A 17,977-nucleotide genomic window follows, 5' to 3' on the forward strand; every position below is an offset into this window, starting at 1 on the left:
TAAATGCAGGTTTCTGGAAATAATCGAAGTTTATGGATGATGCAACTTTTCTTTGTATTTTAGAACTTCTGGGGATGTAGATACATGTGTAACAGTTCTCCAGATTTAAACAATGGACATTTTATGGGGTACCTTTTCACTAACTTTTGGAATTTCTCAAGTGCTTTATATGCAAGCAAGTACACTTTGGACACTAATGTAATGTAAACGTGGGTGCCAAAGCAAGCCTTCAGCTGAGTGTCCTTGTAGATTTTTGTGCTTGAATATCTCCCAATTTGGGGCTTGAATCCACAGCCTTCTGTCTTGGGTAAGTGTGAAACCCTACCTCAATGTGAGGATGTTCACCCATCCTAATATTTCCCCATGTGAGACTTGGTGTCACATAACATAACATCCCCAACGTGGCTCTACAGAGATGTTGGTTCCTGACCGGGCTGTAAATGATCACCTACAAAGCAGAACTTGAGGTTCCAGAGCTCCTGGGGAGGGAGTTACTGATTTCCCATTTGCCTGGCACATGCAAGGAGAACTGGCTGGTTTTACATTTTTCAGCTTTTTTTTTGGTCAAGGTAATTCTCTGGAGCTGTGTACATGGTGAAAGTTTCCTGAAATGTTAATTTGAGACTTCCTCTATTGCAATGGAGGTGTAGGCTTCTAAAGTGTGCTGAAATTTGGACTTTATTCTCCCCTGAGTTACGGAAGTTGTGGGGTTGTTACCTGATTTTCTAATGTATGCCTGCTGACATGCACCTCCTCCCTGTTTTGCTTTTAAAGGGACGGTCCTATCCCTACAGTGGAAGGAGGCCATTTGGCCCATCGTGTCTGCACCGACCACAATCCCACCCAGACCCTATCCCCATGCATTTACCCTAGCTAGTTCTTCCCCACTGATACTAAGGAGCAATTTGGTATGGCCAATCCACCTAACCCGCACATCTGGAAACCAGACCACTCAGAGGAAACCCAATCAGATATGGGGAGAATATGTAAATTTTATCTATATCGGGGCCAATGCAGTGAATTTTGTTAAAGGTGGATTATTACACTTTTTTAGCGCATCATTCATTCTAACCTGGTTGGAGTCCAGAGCACGATGTTATAGTTGATTGTTGCGGTGTGTAAACAGTATTTTTGTTTTCTCTCTCTTAAAATTTGCTCTCCAGAGAGTTTATTTTTCCAGTCAGAGTGCTATAATGAATCTTGAGCAAAGACATGGTGTTTCTATAACCCTAACAGTACAAATTAAAAGCCTTTTAAAACAAGTTGTTGTTGCTGGCACCCTTGCCCGACACAGTTTCCAGTACTTGCTGTACAGTCAGGAGAGAGACGCAGCATTGTGGTGAGAACGAAAGCCTTTTTTCCCCCCCAAATAAAACTGGATTTCTTCAGTGTTTTGGTTTCTTTTGAAAACCTGGCAACACTCCTGCGGAAGAATTTTTATAACCGACCTCTACCGTGCTTCTGATGGGAATGAAACTAGAAAAGCAATAACAAAGGGGAAAGGCAAGAGAACACTGCGGACAAAACCTCTTTCAGTCTCCCACTTCCCACAGAAGTTGATACAAAAGAATTTTTTGTGTCGCAGAAGTGCGCGTGCCAGAGATGGGAATGTGTTCCTGTGTACAGCACGGAAAATGGAAAGTAGCAATCTCAAGTGTTCCCATTTGTTTTAAAAAAAAATTGAGCAAAAGAACTGTAGTATCATAGAATCCCTACAGTGCAGAAAGAGGCCATTTGGCCCATCAAGCCTGTACTGACAACAATTCCACTCGGCCCCTATGTTTTACTGTCCCTAATCCTTCTGACATCTAAGGGGCAATTTATCATGGCCAATCAACCTAACCTGCACATATTTGGACTGTGGGAGGAAACCCACCCAGACATGGGGAGACTGTGTGTGTGTGTGTGTGTGTGTGTGTGTGTGTACATACAGACAGTGACCCAAAGTTGGAATGGAACCTGGGTCCCTGGCACTGGTGAGGAAGCAGTGCTAATTACTGAGCCTCCATACCCCCCTCGTGAATAAAACACTGGAATATTAACTAAGTTGGCAGAAAGGATGGTTACCTAAACCTGTGAATAATAGACTCGGGGGACATGTTTGAGAACTTCTAATTAGGACGTTGAGCAAAACTAGGGACCATCACAATAAAAATAACCAATCAACAGTGTTAATTAGGATGGGATTGAAAAGCTCCTTTAAAACCTACCTCCAAAGGGTGACTTCTCATTTTGGAGCAGTCACCACTTGTCAGGCCAGTGTCTCCATTTTTAAATACATTATGTTCAATTCCACTTCACTTCTGAAAACAACTTGTGCTCATTTTGGCATAGATCTAAAGGGCTGAATGGTCTCCTTCTGCCTGGAATTATTAGTTTTGTACAGAATTTGGTCTCCTCAAATGCTCCAAACTGCCATGAACGCGAACCCTTTAGTTGTGTCTAGCTGTCAGTGGATTAATCAGATGACCACTTCCATTAAAAAACCTATTTGATTCATGATTTTTTTTAAATCTTGAACTGTGGCCCATTATAATGAACCCGCCTGGTTTTAAAGTGGTCTCCAATAGGTGCTCCGTTATAAATGGGAAAGGGAGTGGGGGAATGGTTAAGGGTAACAATGATCCTTTTTCAACGTTTAAACCTGTACTGGATGTAGAGACGTCTTTACAAATTTGACATTTGACATTTTAAAATTTTTTTTTTTAAAGTTACAAAGCTGGTGCATGGAGTGGACCAGGTAGCTCCTTAACCCATCTCCGTGCTTGCTCCAAAAACCAAATTCAGATTGAATCCAATTTGAGGTCCCCCCCCCCCCCCCACCCCCCAAGAGAAGCTGACAAGATCCAAAGCTGACCAGATAAGGCGTTGCACCCCATCCTGGGCTTGATCTTAGTCAATAGGCCAAGAAGCAAATCCGTTTGACTGATTTATCTTTTGGCCCCAAAACGTCAGCGGTTTCAGGTGGAACTAAAAAATCATTCCTATTTGGGAGAGGGGCGGTGCTAGCTGTCTTGACAAGGTGGTTGGGGAGGGGGAAGAGAGGGAGTGGAGACTTCTTCCTACAGGATAGGGAGAGTCGATGACCATAGGGGATAGATTTAAGGTAATTGGCAAAAATACCATCGATGAACGGGGGGAGGAGGGTGAGCTTGTTTTCACGGCCAAAAGATATATGATCTGGAAGTAATTTTTCAAAAGGAATGTATGTTGTAATTTAATGCAGGGTAGTGGGGTTAATTGGGTTGAGCTGGCATAAGCATGATGGTAAGAAGTCTGACAACACCAGGTTTAAGTCCAACCAATTTATTTGATAGTAAACTCAAGTTTATAAGTTTTTCAGTTATAAACTTATGAGTTTACTATCAAATAAATAGGTTGGACTTAAACCTGGTGTTGTCAGACTTCTTACTGTGTTTACCCCAGTCCAACACCGGCATCTCCACATCATCATAAGCATGATGGGCCAAATGACTGCCTTTAATTCTCTGGTTGCTTGCGTTAACATACGGTTCATTTGCAGAGGATCTTTAGGGCTGGATGTAAATTTTTATTATGGAACAATAAGGGAGAGGAGGAGGAGAACAAATCTTTACTTAACTAGACTAACCAGGTTTCTGCATCAATACAGATGTCTGACAGCATCTGTGACGATCTAAGATTCCACCAGACTCAAAACGTTGGCTCTATTCTCTCTCTACAGATGCCGTCAGACCTGCTGAGATTTTCCAGCAGTTTCTATTTTTGTGATTTTGCTTTTATCTTGAGGTATGTGCAGGATGCAGCCTTAGTAGTTATCAACTGGTTGGATGCAATCCTGGTTTCACCACATGACCTTTTCACCTCCCAGTTGTCCCACCCACACGAATAGCATGTTTCCCATTTCCAATATTCCTTGGACACAAGTTTGTTTATTGGTCACAAGTAGGCTTACATTAACACTGCAATGAAGTTACTATGAAAATCCCCCAGTCACCACACTGCGGCGCCTGTTCGGCTGCGCCTGGGGAGAATTTAGCATGGCCGATGCACCTAACCAGCACGTCTCTCTGTCTGTGGGAGGGAACCACAGCACCCGGGCAGACACTGGGAGAACGTGCGGGCACCGCACAGTAATCCAAGCTGGGAATCGAACCCAGGTCCCTGGCGCTGTGAGGCAGCGGTACTAACCACTGTGCCACCATACATATGTTATCGAAAGATAATATTTGAGTTTGTGACGAGAACCCTATTTTACTGGTTGGATGTTGCTGCTAGCAGTGTCCAGGCCAGCTGACTTTTAAATTCCTGCAGACTCCAGGGCAATCCTGGAGAGTTGGCAACCCTCTTTTTTTTTCAGTTGAATAGCATTATTAATGCAACCTGAAGGGCGGCACAGTGGTTAGCACTGCTGCCTCACAGCGCCAGGGACCCGGGTTTGATTCCCGGCTTGGGCCTGTGTGGAGTTTGCACATTCTCCCCGTCTGTGTGTAGGTTTTCTCTGGGCGCTCTAGTTTCCTCCCACAGTCCAAAGACTTGTGGGTTAGGTGGATTGGTAAATTTGGCATCAGGGGGACTAGCTAGAGTAAATGTATGTGGTTATGGGGATAGGGCCTGGTTGGGACAGACTTGATGGGCTGAATGGCCTCCTTCTGCACTGTAGGATTCCACGACCTGAGTTTTGAGTTCATTCTCTCTTGTATTTTAAATTGACCAGTATTCTCCTTGTGATTGAATCAAACTTTGAAGCAAATTCATTCCCAAATCCAATGTCCTTAAAACAAATATTTTAAAAATAAATAAATTGGTTCTCATTGATAAAAGCTGGGGAAATGTTTAAGCAGGTGGGCAGGTAATTTTTTTTTTAAAAAATGTGACTGTTCCCAGGGAGCTAAAAGGCCTTTGGCTGAATCTTCAGGTTCCTAGTTGGCCTTGGGTAAAGGGAGAAGGGGTATCTTTCTGCTAAGTTGTCTCTGGCTCTTGGGAGCTGAGCTGAGCCAAGGTATTGATTCTATAGGGGTGAAGAGGGGGATGCCAGGGTTTTACTGACTAACACACACACTGACACCAACACAAGAAAATAGCAGCAAGCTTTTAGTGTAGTTTTGTTTAAAAGAGCAAATATCCGAGGTGAACTTGTTTTAAACTGCACGGAAAAAGTTTTGCATTGACAAAGAAGTTTTACTTCAATTAAAGGTTTTCGTCCCAAGTTTTTGAGGGAGTTCAGTCTCCAGGTGTTGAGTGGAAAACCCAGGTGTCTCCTTCCTGTGTGGGAGTTTTTTTTACCTGTGCTGATCTTTAAAATGGCTGTCAGGTTCCAGGACCAGGCAAGTGTTGTGTGCAAAAGGGTTTTTAAAAACATTCTTTTTGAGCCTTCTTTTTTCCTCTTTTCTCTCGCAACTTCAGTTTCTCTCTCTCCCCAACTCCCAAGTTTCGCAATTTTTTTGTTAGTTCTTTTCCCTTATTTTTGTTTGCTAGGGCTGTACCCTAGCACACTCTGTTGCTAAACTAGAAAAAGGTGTCTTTAACTGGTTAGTGTTTCTGTTTAACTTCTCTCTCTCTCTCTCTCTCCAAATGCACAAATTAATGAAACCACTTAAAGCTGTCTCTTTTCACTGACTGTGTGCTTCAAGTGGTAAAGCTAATTTTATGTATAAAAAAAAAAGCCACTTTTTAAACTCCTCTTGGCACCAGACTCCTTTTTTAATTTCTTGACTTTTTGCTGTACTGAGGTGGAGGGGTGAATGGGGGAGCGTTATATGTAATCATTTGCTGGTAAAGTTCATTTTATTAGTCACAAGTAAGGCTTGCGTTGACACTGCGTGGAAGTTGCCGTGAAATTCCCTTAGTTGCCACAGTTCAGTGCCTGTTTGGGTCAATGCACCTAACTGGCATGCTTCCCGGACTCTGGGAGGAAACCAGAGCGCCCGGAGGGAACTCGTGCAGACACGGGGTGAACATGCAAACTCCACACTGACAGGTCCCTGGTGTTGAGGCAGCATTGCTAACCACTGTGCCGACCCTTGGTTTTTTTTCTTCATCCTGAGGTATTTTTTCACCTAAGTTCACATTTTTGTTCTGAATGTGGCTGAGTGGGTAACGTGCCCTCACCTCCAGTCGGGGGATTTTGTAGAATTGGACAGAAGGAGGTCATTTAGCCCATCAGTCTTTTGAAAGAGTTGTCCAGTTAGTCCCATTTTGCGCCCACCCTTCTCCTTGTAGCCTTTTGAGTGTCTAACCTCAGCTGATAGCCCAAGCACCTTACAGAGTGCTGCACTGTTACGGATGCTGTCTTTCGGATGAGACAATGAACTAATGGGAAGCTGTAAATGATCCCACTGCTGTCATTTTGATGAGGTGCTGGGAGTGATATCCTCAGTGTCTTGGACAATATTAATCCCTCCTAAAATAGATGGGATGGTCATTTTTATTTCATTACTGAAAGTGGTATCTTGGCTGTACCCAGATTTGGTTCCCCAGCCTGTGTTCCCTCTGCATAATCATCCAGGAAACTTGAGGACTCTTACCTCTTTGGCTGTAAAGAGCTCTGGGTAATTCTGGGGTTGTGAAAGGCTCTATACAAGTTAAGTCTACTGTCGTTATTTACTTGGGCTGCTGTCTAACGCTATTGGGAATGGTTAGAGCACAAGGTGAGGGGGGAGAGATACAAAAAGGTCCAGAGGGGCAATTTTTTCATACAGGGGGTGGTGAGTGCCTGGAACAAGCTGCCAGAGGTAGTAGTAAAGGCAGGTACAATTTTATCCCTTAAAAAGCACTAGACAGTTCCATGGGTAAGAGGGATATGGGCTAAACGTGGGAAATTGGGACTAGCTTTTAGGGGTTAAATAAAAAGGAGCAGCATGGACAAGTTGGGCTGAAGGGCCTATTTCCTTGCTGTAAACCTCTATGACTCTAAATGACAGTAACTACTGGAAAGAGACAACATGATTGAATGATACAAGGTCCTGAGGGGTATTGACAGGGTGGATATGAAGTGGATGTCTCCCTTCTGTGGGAAAATCTGGAACTGTAGGGGGGAAACGGGGTGGGGGGAACAAGGGATCACTGTTTTAAAAATGTTGCCCATTAAAAAGAGGTGAGGTGAAAACCAGCTTCATGAGTCTTTGGAATGGCCTTTCTGAAAAGGTGGTGGAAGCAAAGTTTGTGAATACTTTTTCAGGCAGAAATAGGTAGATTCTTGGTAAGTGGGGGAAGGTGAGATGCAGATTACTATCAGGTCAGTCACGAGCTGTTTAAATGGCAGAGCAGGCTCGAGGAGCCGAATGGTTTATTCCTGCTCCTAACTCGTCTGTACTTTTCATCAGCTGGAAAATTGCATTTTGAGAGCAACAAGGCATCACAACTAATAAGTGCTGTTTTTCTTTATATAAAATATGGCAGGATGTCTCACTGAAGATGAGGGGCAATGAATACTGAGAGGCAAGGAGATAGAATCCCTACGGTGCAGAAAGAGGCCATTCAGCCGATCACACCTACACCACCAACAATCCCACCCAGGCTCTACCCCTGCAACTCCACACATTCACGCTGCCGATATCTAAGGGACAATTTAGTATAGAATCCCTACAATGCAGAAGGAGGCCATCGAGTCCGCTTCAACTACAATCCCACCCAGGCCCTATCCCTGTAACCCTACATATTTGCCCTGCTAATTCCCCTGACGCTTGGGTCAATTGGCCAATCAACCTAACTCGCACATCTTCGGACTGAGTGGAAACCGGAGCGCTGGTTTCCAGTGGGGAGGAAACCCACACAGACATGGAGCGAATGTACAAATGCCACACAGGCCAAGGCAGGAATTGAACCTGGGTCCCTGGCACTGAAGCAGCAGTGCTAACCACCGTGCCACTTATTAACAAATGTTTGAAAACATTTTTTTTAGGCTAGGGACAATTTATTGTAGTGCACGTGTGCATATGAGATTTAAAAGTTTTTATCTTAATATTTTATATGGTATCTCATGGTGTGCTCCTGATTTTGGCTCTGGGAGTATACGCTGCAGTGACACTGGGCATTTAGAATGTTGGCCACTGTTCCAATAGTTTCATCTCCACAAATTGAATTTAAAGCTTCGTGAAAGAACAGCAGAAGGAGATCTGGTGGATTAGAGTTTTTAAGGTACATCTAAAGGGGGAGCAGTAGCAAGGGGAATGAAAGGCTGGTATTTTTAAACCTAAAAAAATTCTTTCTTTTTCTCCCCATCTCTCGCTCTTGCTCTCCACACAACAATGTGCTGCCTGTACAAATATAAACAGTGTGATATAAATTGTTCCTTTTCTAGTTGGGAGATTAAAAGGAACCTAGCACTGCTGTACAAGAACCCTGACTTAGTGTGGTAGAGAAAAGCAGCAACTTCTTGAAACATTCAGGAGACTGTGGGCTACCTGTTCAAGAGTTTAATGACGGAACAGCACCAATCGTTCGGGAATCTTTTCCAGTTTTTGTTTATATATAATATCAGGGGAATCCTCATCCTCATCACAAGTTGGACAATTCATGCATTAATGATGGTGAATGCTGTTAAAATCACCAATTCTTTTAACATTTAAAATGAGTGAATGTTAGTTTTTAAAGTAATTTATTTTGATGCTGACATTTTAAATCAGTAAATACATCACAGTACCACCATTTTCAATTCCCACCTGATGGACAACCCTTGGAGAGGGGACACCAATGAAGGCCAAGGCTTAACAAAAAATCCCAATGGTTTGACTTATTGTCATGTATAAGCATACAGTGAAAAGTATTGTTATGTGCAATATCGACAAAGCATACTGTTCATAAAGAAGGGAGTGAGAGATGTAGTGTTAGTCATAGCTAGGGTGTAGAGAAAGATCAACTTGGTACATATATTCAAAAGTCTGACAGCAATAGGGAAGAAGCTGTTCTTCAGTTGGTTAGTACGTGACCTTGGACTTTTGTATCATCTTTCCTGATGGAAGAGAGAATGTCTGTCTGGGGTGCAAGGAGTCCTTAATTATGCTGGCTGCTTTTCCCTGCCAACGGGATGTGTAGACAGAGTCAGTGGATGGGAGGCTGGTGTGTGTGCGCACGTGCATGTGTGTTGGAAGGATTTAGTAGGTTGACACTTGGCCAAACAGGCCGGGTGATGAGCACACTTCCTTGGCCATCAAGTCCTGAGGTGGGATTTGGACTTGCAGCTTCTGGCTCAGAGGTGGAACCACAAACCCCACTGCACCACAAGACCTGCTAAAGTCAGTAGTAGGTGGATGAAATTTATGATTTATCATCTGGAAGAAACTATTTATTTGTACTTGATGTCTGTCATTCCTGACAACTTGGCAATAGAGTATTATGATTGTACAGCGCATGACCTGCTGTCTTTCACACCTATTGCAGAGTTTTACAAGGTGTGCTGAAATTAAAGGATCCACCAGTCTGGCACCCATTATTGTCTGTGTCACTGGATGTTTCACTGTGGGATTTTTCCCAGAATGTCACCAGTTTAATCTGGTGACTGTCAGGCAACTGGAAGAGGTCAGGGAGAACATTGGTTGCAATTTGACATCCTGATTAGTCTTATCAAAGGCTGTCTTTCTGTTCATGTTACAGTTTTCACGCCAAGTTTCTGACTTGTATTTATCACACAAACCAACATCACTTCAGAATAGGTTGCTGAATTGCTGCTTGTGGGAGCTTGCTGTGCACGCGTTGAAGATTGGATTTGCAATGTTGTAACAGTGAATAAACACCAGAAGTACCTCATTGGCTGCAAGCTGCTTTGGGGCATCCTGAAGTGGTGAAAGGTGTTTTATAAATGCAAAAGGAGGTAGTGGTATTGTCTTGAGCAATCTGGAGACCCTAATTCAAATCCCAAATAATGGCAGTTAGTGAAATTTGAATACAATAAAAATCTGCAGTTAAAAGTCTAATAATGGTCATCTGGTTCACTAATGTCCTGTTAGGGAGGGAAATCTGCCACCCTTGCCTGGTCTGGCCTACATGTAACTCCAGAGCCACAGCGATGTGGTTGACTTTCAATAGAACATAGAACATTACAGCGCAGTACAGGCCCTTTGGCCCTCGATGGTTCCACTGGTCAGCGCAACAATCTAATGACCCTCTAACCTAAACTATTCCAATGTTATCCATATACCTATCCACTGACCATTTGAACGCCCTTAAAGTTGGCGACTCCATAACTGCTGCAGGCAGGGCTTTCCACGCCTTTACTACCCTCTGAGTAAAGAACCTACCTCTGACATCCATCCTATAATTACCACCCCTTAATATTAAAGCTATGTCCGCTTGTGTTAGCCATCACCATCCGAGGGAAAAGGCTCTCACTATCCACCCTATCTAACCCTCTGATCATCTTGTATGCCTCAATTAGGTCACCTCTCAACCACCTTCTGTCTAACGAAAACAACCTCAAGTCCCTCGGCCTTTCCTCATAAGACCTTCCCACCATACCAGGCAACATCCAACAACCCTTGGGGATGGCAATAAATGCTGACCCAGGCAGTAATGCCCACATCGCGTGGGTTAAATAAAAAGTTACCAGTGCAAACTGAATAGTATCCCGTTCAGTATGGTGAGGATACGTTGACTTGTTTAACTTCGGATTAGTCCAAATGTGAAATAATTGGAAGCCCTTTGGGCGTGATCTATTTATGCTAGAGATTGTCAAACAACTGAGGGCAAGATTTTCTCTGGAATCTTGCCTGCTGATATTAAAGTAAAAAATGCCTGCATTGTATAAAATGTTGTAAAATTAACTGCAGGAACTCGATGTAGCCATCTTTTTAGAAAAAATTGGCGAGCTGATAGGATTCCAGTTTGCTTTGGCTAGCTGTCCCAGACACTCTGACAACTGGGTGGCACAGTGGTTAGCACTGCTGCTTCTCAGCGCCAAGGATCTGGGTTCAGTTCCCAGCTTGGGTCACCTATCTGTGCAGGGTTTGCACGTTCTCCCTGTATCTGAGTGGGTTTCCTCCGGGTGCTCTGATTTCCTCCCACAGTCCGGAAAAAAAAGGTGCTGGTTAGATGCGTTGGCCATGCTAAACACTCTCTCAGTGCACTGGAATGTGGGGACTAGGGGATTTTCACAGTAATGTCATTGCAGTGTTAATGTAAGCCATACTTGTGACACTAAATGTTTGTCTTAAGAAAACGGGGGCTTTTTTTTTGTTTGTAGACTCATTTGAAAGGGCTCACTTGCCTTCCCGAACAGCGGTTTGTTACAAGACTGGATTCCAATTGGTTCTGATGGAAGATTTAAAGGTGGGGTGAGGAAGGGGGCGGTTGTTTGCGTACACTGGCTCCAAAAAAACTAACCAACTCCAGCAAGATGGCATCAGCATTGCAAACCTTTTTAGAATATTTATTCTTGTTTACTTTGGAACTCTTGGGTGGGGTACGTGGCAGGAACTGTTTCGACATGTTTTCAGTGGGTTGTTTTGTGACAGTATTCTTTTTTGATTTTTAACGTTGCCCAACAGCCTTTTTTTTTGAAGCATTAGCTACAGTGGGTGATCTGCAGCGACTCGAGTGTGGTTTATTGCTGGAGATGGGAGAAGTTTATACTTGGTTGCCTTCTCTGAAAATTTTTACCCTGCTGGAATCGTAGAATGGTAACAGAATAGAGAGGCTATTCGGCCCACTGTGTCCTGTTGGCTCTTTGACAGAGCTATCCAATTGGTTCCTCCTAGCTCTGATCTTCCCCCTGTGTTTTGAAGCCACTCTCTCCACCCATTCATTCTAGAATCTAGATCGTAACCTACTGTATACTCAGAGGGTGGTAGATGTGTGGAATCGGCTGCTGTCGGTGGTGGTGGAGGCAAATTTGATGGGGTCTTTTAAGAGACTTCTGGATGAGTACATGGGACTTGATAGGATTGAGGGTTATAGGTAAGCCTAGTAGGTAGAGATGTGATCAGTGCAACTTGTGGGCCGAAGAGCCTGTTTGTGCTGTAGTTTTTCTATGTTCTACAAATACATTTCTCTGCCTCCTGTTAAATCTGTGCCCTCTGGTCACTGATTGTCGCTAGAAACAGTTTCTCCTTATTCACTGTTTAAATCCTATGATATTGAACACTGCATTCCCATCTCCCTTTTTAACGCTCCCCGCTCCAAAGAAATCAATCCTAGTTCCTCCACTGTCTGAGGTCTGTCATCCTTGGTGCCAGTCAGGCCAAATGGCCTGTTTTTTTTTTGCTATAACTTCAATATAAATCTGTTCTGCACTTGGTTTATGACACACACCCTCCCTGGAGTTCTGGCCCAGAATTGGATACAATACTCCAGTTGCGGTCTAACCGAGTGCTTCCTAAACTGTTCTTGCTAAGTCATGCCTGCTTGGAGTTTCCCCTCCAAACCCTACACTGCTGACACACAGGAATACACCTACCTCGAAGTTCCCCTCTAACCTGCTCTCCATTCTGACTTGGGACTATGTCGCTGAATCAAAAATTCTCAACTCCCTAACAGCATTGTGGGTGTACCTACACAGTGTGGACTGCAGTGGCAGCTCACCACCTTGAGGGCAATTAGAGAAGGGTGACAAACTCTGGCCTTGCCCTCATCCCATGAATGAATTTAAGACCTCTGACACCACGCCATTAAACACAGCTCGGTTTGGTATGAGCTATCCCTGTTTCTGCCGTCGCTTCACTTGACCATCTAATGGCCAGACGTTTGGAAGATTGGAATAACTCCTGTCCTATTTGGAAAGGGTGTGACTCTACATTGTGTATCGGGCGGTGATGTTTATTCATGGCTGGAGGAATGGTTCATCTTCAGTAACTGTGGTCCAGAGATACAGCTTACTATCGCAATTTTTAACAGGTTCCAAATGTGCTTGGGTGAGGAGATTAGTGTCACGATGAGTTCATCCAAGTCTTAGGTGACCTCTTCAAGAATACACAGAGTCCTTCCTTTCTTTTCCCCTTGAGGTTTTTTCAAAAACAGAGCATTTTATGATTGAGCATTAAGACATGTCTACCCTGTTACAATACCTCTTGGTTTTCTTTTATTTTGGTTATTGCTTTTCACCAATATTGGTGAATTTTGAGGCTGCTTTTGTTATAGTTACGTTTCAATTGAAAGTGGATCACTTACTCGATCTCAACTTTGCCACTCCCTTTTTTTGAACATATCTTTTCATGAGCCTAAGGCTTAATTTAAATGTGAGAGATTTGTATTGAGTTTCAGAATCAGGGTGGGTAGCCAGTGTTAAACAGATCGGCCACTATATTTATTAAAAGCTCACAGCACAGAGGCCACTTGGCCCATCGGACTCTGTACTGGCCACCCAGCCCGATCCCACTTTCCTCTGTAATACGTTGCAGTTCACTGCCGTTTTGTGACTATTTATAAATAGGCTTTATAAACGCACTGACCACAAGAGCAGGTCCGAGGCTGGGAATTCTGTGCAGAGTAGCTCACCACCTGACTCCCCAAAGCCTATCCACCCTCTTAGACACAAGTTAGGAGTGATAGAATACTCTCCCCTTGCCTGAATGAGTGCAGCTCCAACAACACTTGAGAAACTCAACACCATTCAGGACAAAGCCACCCCACTTGAGTGGCACTCCAGCACAGTAACAACTGTGTACACCACCTACAAGAGGCACTCCTCCAGGAACTTGCCAAGCATCATTAGACAGCACCTTCCAAACCCACATCCATCTAGAAGGGTGAGCAGCAGGCACATGTGAACGCAACCACCCAGCCAGTTCACCAAGTCACAAACCACCCTGACTTGGAAGTGTATTGCCATTCCTTCACTGTCACTGGATTAAAATCCTAGAACTCCTTCCCGAACAGCATTGTGGGTGTACCAACAGCACATGGACTGCAGCAGTTCAAGAAGGCAGCTCACCACCACTTACAAAGAGTCACAAACATAGCCTAATCTATTACGCAAACCAGTCTCCCACCCATTGACTCTGTCTACACCTTCCTGCTGCTTTGGCAAAGTAGCCAGCATAATTAAGGATCCCATGCACCCCAGACTTTTTTTTTCTCTTCCACCTTCTCATAAAAATCATAGAAACCCTACAACAGAAAGAGGCCATTGGGCCCATCGGTTCTGCACCGACCACAATCCCACCCAGGCCCTACCCCCATATCCCTACACATTTACCCACTAATCTCTCTAACCTACACATCTCAGGACACAAAGGGGCAATTTGGCATGGCCAATCAGCCTAACCTGCACATCTTTGGACGGTGGGAGGAAACCGGAGCACTCAGAGGAAACCCATGCAGGCACGAGGAGAATGTGCAAACTCCACACAGTGACCTAAGCCGGGAATCGAACCCAAGTCCCTGGAGCTGTGAAACAACAGTGCTAACTACTGTGCCGCCTGTGTATTTTTTGTATAATTTTTCTTCTGTCGAGATAAATATACAAAAGCCTGATATCGTTACCAACTGACTCGAACAGCTTCTTCCCTGCTGCCGTCAGACTTTTGATCTTTCTCTACACCCTAGCTATGACTGTAACGCTACATTCTGCACTCTCCTATTTGGAAGATATTCTTTGTATGGTGCCCAAGAAACATTTTCACTGTATACTAATACATTTGACAATAAATCGGCCTTCTGAAGGAGCAATTGGGAGTGGGCCACGGATGCTAACCTAGACACATCCTTCAATGGAACCAGAAGATCCGCCTGTGGGAAGGGGAGAAAATCCCAGCCTTTGTTTATGATTGAGAATGAGACCTGTGTGTCAATAAATATTGTGCTGCTGCTTGGTTTAAAAGTACCAGATGTGCAGTGATGTTTGTCTGTGGGTGGTTCTTAGTAATTTCTTTCTCCCTTGCTCGCCCCTTGTTGGTATTACTTTAAAATCCAAAGCCCTTTAAATTTCTGCAGGTGATGCATTATTTGACCCCAAATTTTCTTTTCTAGTTTTTTTGACAATCCTTTTGATCGAGCTGCTTTGTTTGAATTCTGGTAACTCGTGCTTTCCAGAATGTTTAGTGAAGTCTGGCCAACTTGGGACAGAGGCAGCATGTTAATGCATCAGATACAAAGATTGTTTTGTCGGGGTGGTACAGTGCAAGAGAGAGAGAGAGGCTGGAAACGTGTGAGAGTTTAGGATCGACTTAATCAAATGTGGCTCAGCATACCCTGTCTTAAAGAAACAGGTAATATCTCCCCTTCTCCTGTCTGCTTCCCATTAAATTGAATTATAATTTTATTTACCTACCCTCGTTCCTTTCCTCAATGTTTGAATCTTCAAACTGACCCCAGCCCCCCCCTCCCTTTTTCATAGAACCCTACAGTGCAAAAAGAGGCCCTTCGGCCCATCGAGTCTGCACCGAATACAATCCCGCCCAGGCCCCACCCCCATATCCCTGCATATTATACCCACTAATCCCCTCTAACCTACGCATCCCTGGACTCTAAGGGGCAATTTAGCATGGCCAATCAACCTCTCCCACACATCTTTGGACTGTGGGAGGAAACCGGAGCACCCGGAGGAAACCCACGCAGACACAGGGAGAATGTGCAAACTCCACACAGACAGTGACCCGAGCTGGGAATCGAACCCGGGACACAGGAGCTGTGAAGCAGCAGTGCTAACCACTCTGCTACCTTTTTTGGGGAAGAGATTTCCACCACCATTTCACGTTTCCTGATGTCACCCTCCACTGCTGAGCTCCTGTTGGATTTCTTCCCCTCCCATCCCCCAGGGAGGAATTAGATTGATGCTATTTAATCATATTTGTCACTTTAGCATATCTTCTGATCTACTGTGATAGCTTGCACGATTTTATTCTTTTAAGACCAGTTTTTGAATTGGTTCCCTTCACAAAATGAATAACTCGTGATGTTCTTGTTCAATAGTTGTTTTTTGTTTATGGGAGTTAATTTTGAGCAGATAAAAGCCATTTCTGGCTGACTGCAAGCCTGAATTGACTAAGTGGGTTGTGAATAGTTAATGTGGAAGCTTGGCTCATTCGCACACTTAATCCACTCATTGTAAAACTGTTGAGATTTTCTCCTTTGTTTTTTAAAAAAAATACATAATTAGTGGATTTATTTAAAAAGACAAGTTCCATTTTGAATTGAGCTACTGGAAGAGAGTAATGTTATTTATTTTCAACATTGGCAGAGATTAGCAATATTTTTTTTTTCCCCATTCTTCCTTGTAGAGCGTAGTCCCCTACTTAGTATGTACAGTGTAAAATGTCCTAAATTCAGTGTTGCGGCCAAGATTGTGATTGCAACTGACTTGTGTCCCGAATGAGCTGTTTTGCCTCTCCAATACAATTGCAACTGGCAGGATTTGTGCTACATGTAGGGCAGCAATGTATTAAAGCTTACATAATCTAGCTTGATGATTTCTGGAAATGGATGATTCTCGGGGCTAGCACTGACGAGCTGTAGGTGATCGCTACACTGCTACGGTGCATCTCAGTATGAAGTCCATACAAACACTGCAGAGGAAATGGGCCAACTTGATGCACTCCTTCAAACTCTACAGTGGCCTTGTGAGTCTCTCGCCTTTCTCCACTTTTGAGAACCTTTTTTTTTTATTGTCAATGTCTGTAGTTCTGTTTCCTCCTGGTAACAGTCCGCGGTTGCCGTCTCCTGTTTTTCTTTCTTTTAAGTTGAAAAATTTCTGCAGCAGTTTAGTCTGGTGTAATTAAGAGATTAATTGTTGTGATGGAAACTAATTTCACTTTGCTTGCAAGCTGAAGCTGCCTGTGGGATGTTAACATGTTTAGCCAAATTCTTAATAGCTGGAAATATGTGCATAGCTCTTCTTAAATCATTAGTGTGCGTGTTGGACTTGCCAAATTGGAAACTAACTTCACCCAATGGATTACTGTATGAATGGGGAATCTCAGGAGCCGTTTGATCCATCATCTCTGTGTTGAGTTTTTTTTTTGACAAGATTTACCAAATGAGTCCTACTCTTCCAACATGCTTTTTCCGGGGGGGAAATATTCCCCCCTCGTTTATCCAATTTCCTCTTTGAAGGTTGCTATTAAATCTGCTTTCGCTACCTCTTCAGGCAATGACTTCCAGTTCAAAGCGAATTTAAAAATCTCCTCATCTCCCCTCTGATTCTTTTTGACATTCTCAAAGAAATAAAATCTCTGGTAACTGACCCCAGTAGGGTCAATGATAAGAATTAGGCAGTTTGGAGTTTTGTGTCAAGATTGGACACTGGTTTGGTGTATTTTTTTGTGTCTGGATCTAAAAATTTGCAGTTTAAAAAAATCTTGAAAGAAATCTTTTTTTAATGGTGCTCACCTTTTGTGCATTACTTCAGCTATAACATTTTAATGAAGTGCTGTAGAGTAAGGCAGTGGTATGTATGAATATGCTTTCTTTGTTTGTATACTATTCGTCATTAGAGTCCGTTTATTTTTCTGGCTTGCGTTATGTGGAAGTACTAGGATAGCAACACCTGAGGCGAATAGCACCACTGCTTCTCAGCAGCAGGGTCCCAGGTTCAATTTCAGCCTTGGTTGACTGTCTGTGTGGAGTTTGCACATTCTCCCCATGTCTGTGTGGGTTTCCTCCAAGTGCTCTGGTTTCCTCCCACAGTCCCAAAGATGTGCAGGTTAGGTTGATTGGCCATGCCAAATTGACACTAGTGTCAGGGGGATAAGCAGGGTCAGTGAGTGGGATTACAGGAATAGGATCCTGGGTGGGATTGTGATCGGTACAGACTTGATGGGCTGTAGGGATTCTATGAATGAAGGAGCTAAATATGAAAATGGAAGAGAAAGGAGATAGAAAGATGTGAATGGAGAGGGGCTCGTGTGGAGCATAAACACTGGCATGGACCACTTGGGCTGAATGGCCTCTTTCTGTGCTGTGCATTTTTGTACATTGAAGGCATAAACTTGTGACTTTGTAAGAAAAATGGGATAATGTTAACCACAAACGATCCCTTTTTCAACAAATATACAAATTGAAACATGGTTTCTAGAAGTCTTTTTTAAAGTTTTAGTCACAAGTAGGGTTACACTAACACTGCAAGACG

The 17,977-nt window shown here is 43.5% G+C and overlaps 1 protein-coding gene across 4 annotated transcripts in view; it reads left to right on the forward strand.

The window, feature by feature from the left end:
* LOC145342851 (tight junction protein 2-like) overlaps positions 1-17,977 on the forward strand; it is a 122,860-nt gene that overhangs the window by 36,845 nt on the left and 68,038 nt on the right. Inside the window, exon 1 of one of the 4 annotated variants that reach the window (XM_080188363.1) lies at positions 5,275-5,306. The exons of 2 other annotated variants lie outside the window; for them this stretch is intronic. In XM_080188363.1, the coding sequence (XP_080044489.1) occupies positions 5,283-5,306 (24 nt within the window). In that variant the 5' untranslated portion in view covers positions 5,275-5,282. Of the gene's footprint in view, positions 1-5,274; positions 5,307-16,382; positions 16,470-17,977 lie in introns of those variants that run through there. One more of the 4 variants, XM_080188362.1, reaches the window with a different exon arrangement.

The sequence above is a fragment of the Carcharhinus amblyrhynchos genome, chromosome 5, assembly GCF_965287045.1.
Source record: "Carcharhinus amblyrhynchos chromosome 5, sCarAmb.v2.hapA, whole genome shotgun sequence".
NCBI classification, from domain to species: domain Eukaryota; kingdom Metazoa; phylum Chordata; class Chondrichthyes; order Carcharhiniformes; family Carcharhinidae; genus Carcharhinus; species Carcharhinus amblyrhynchos.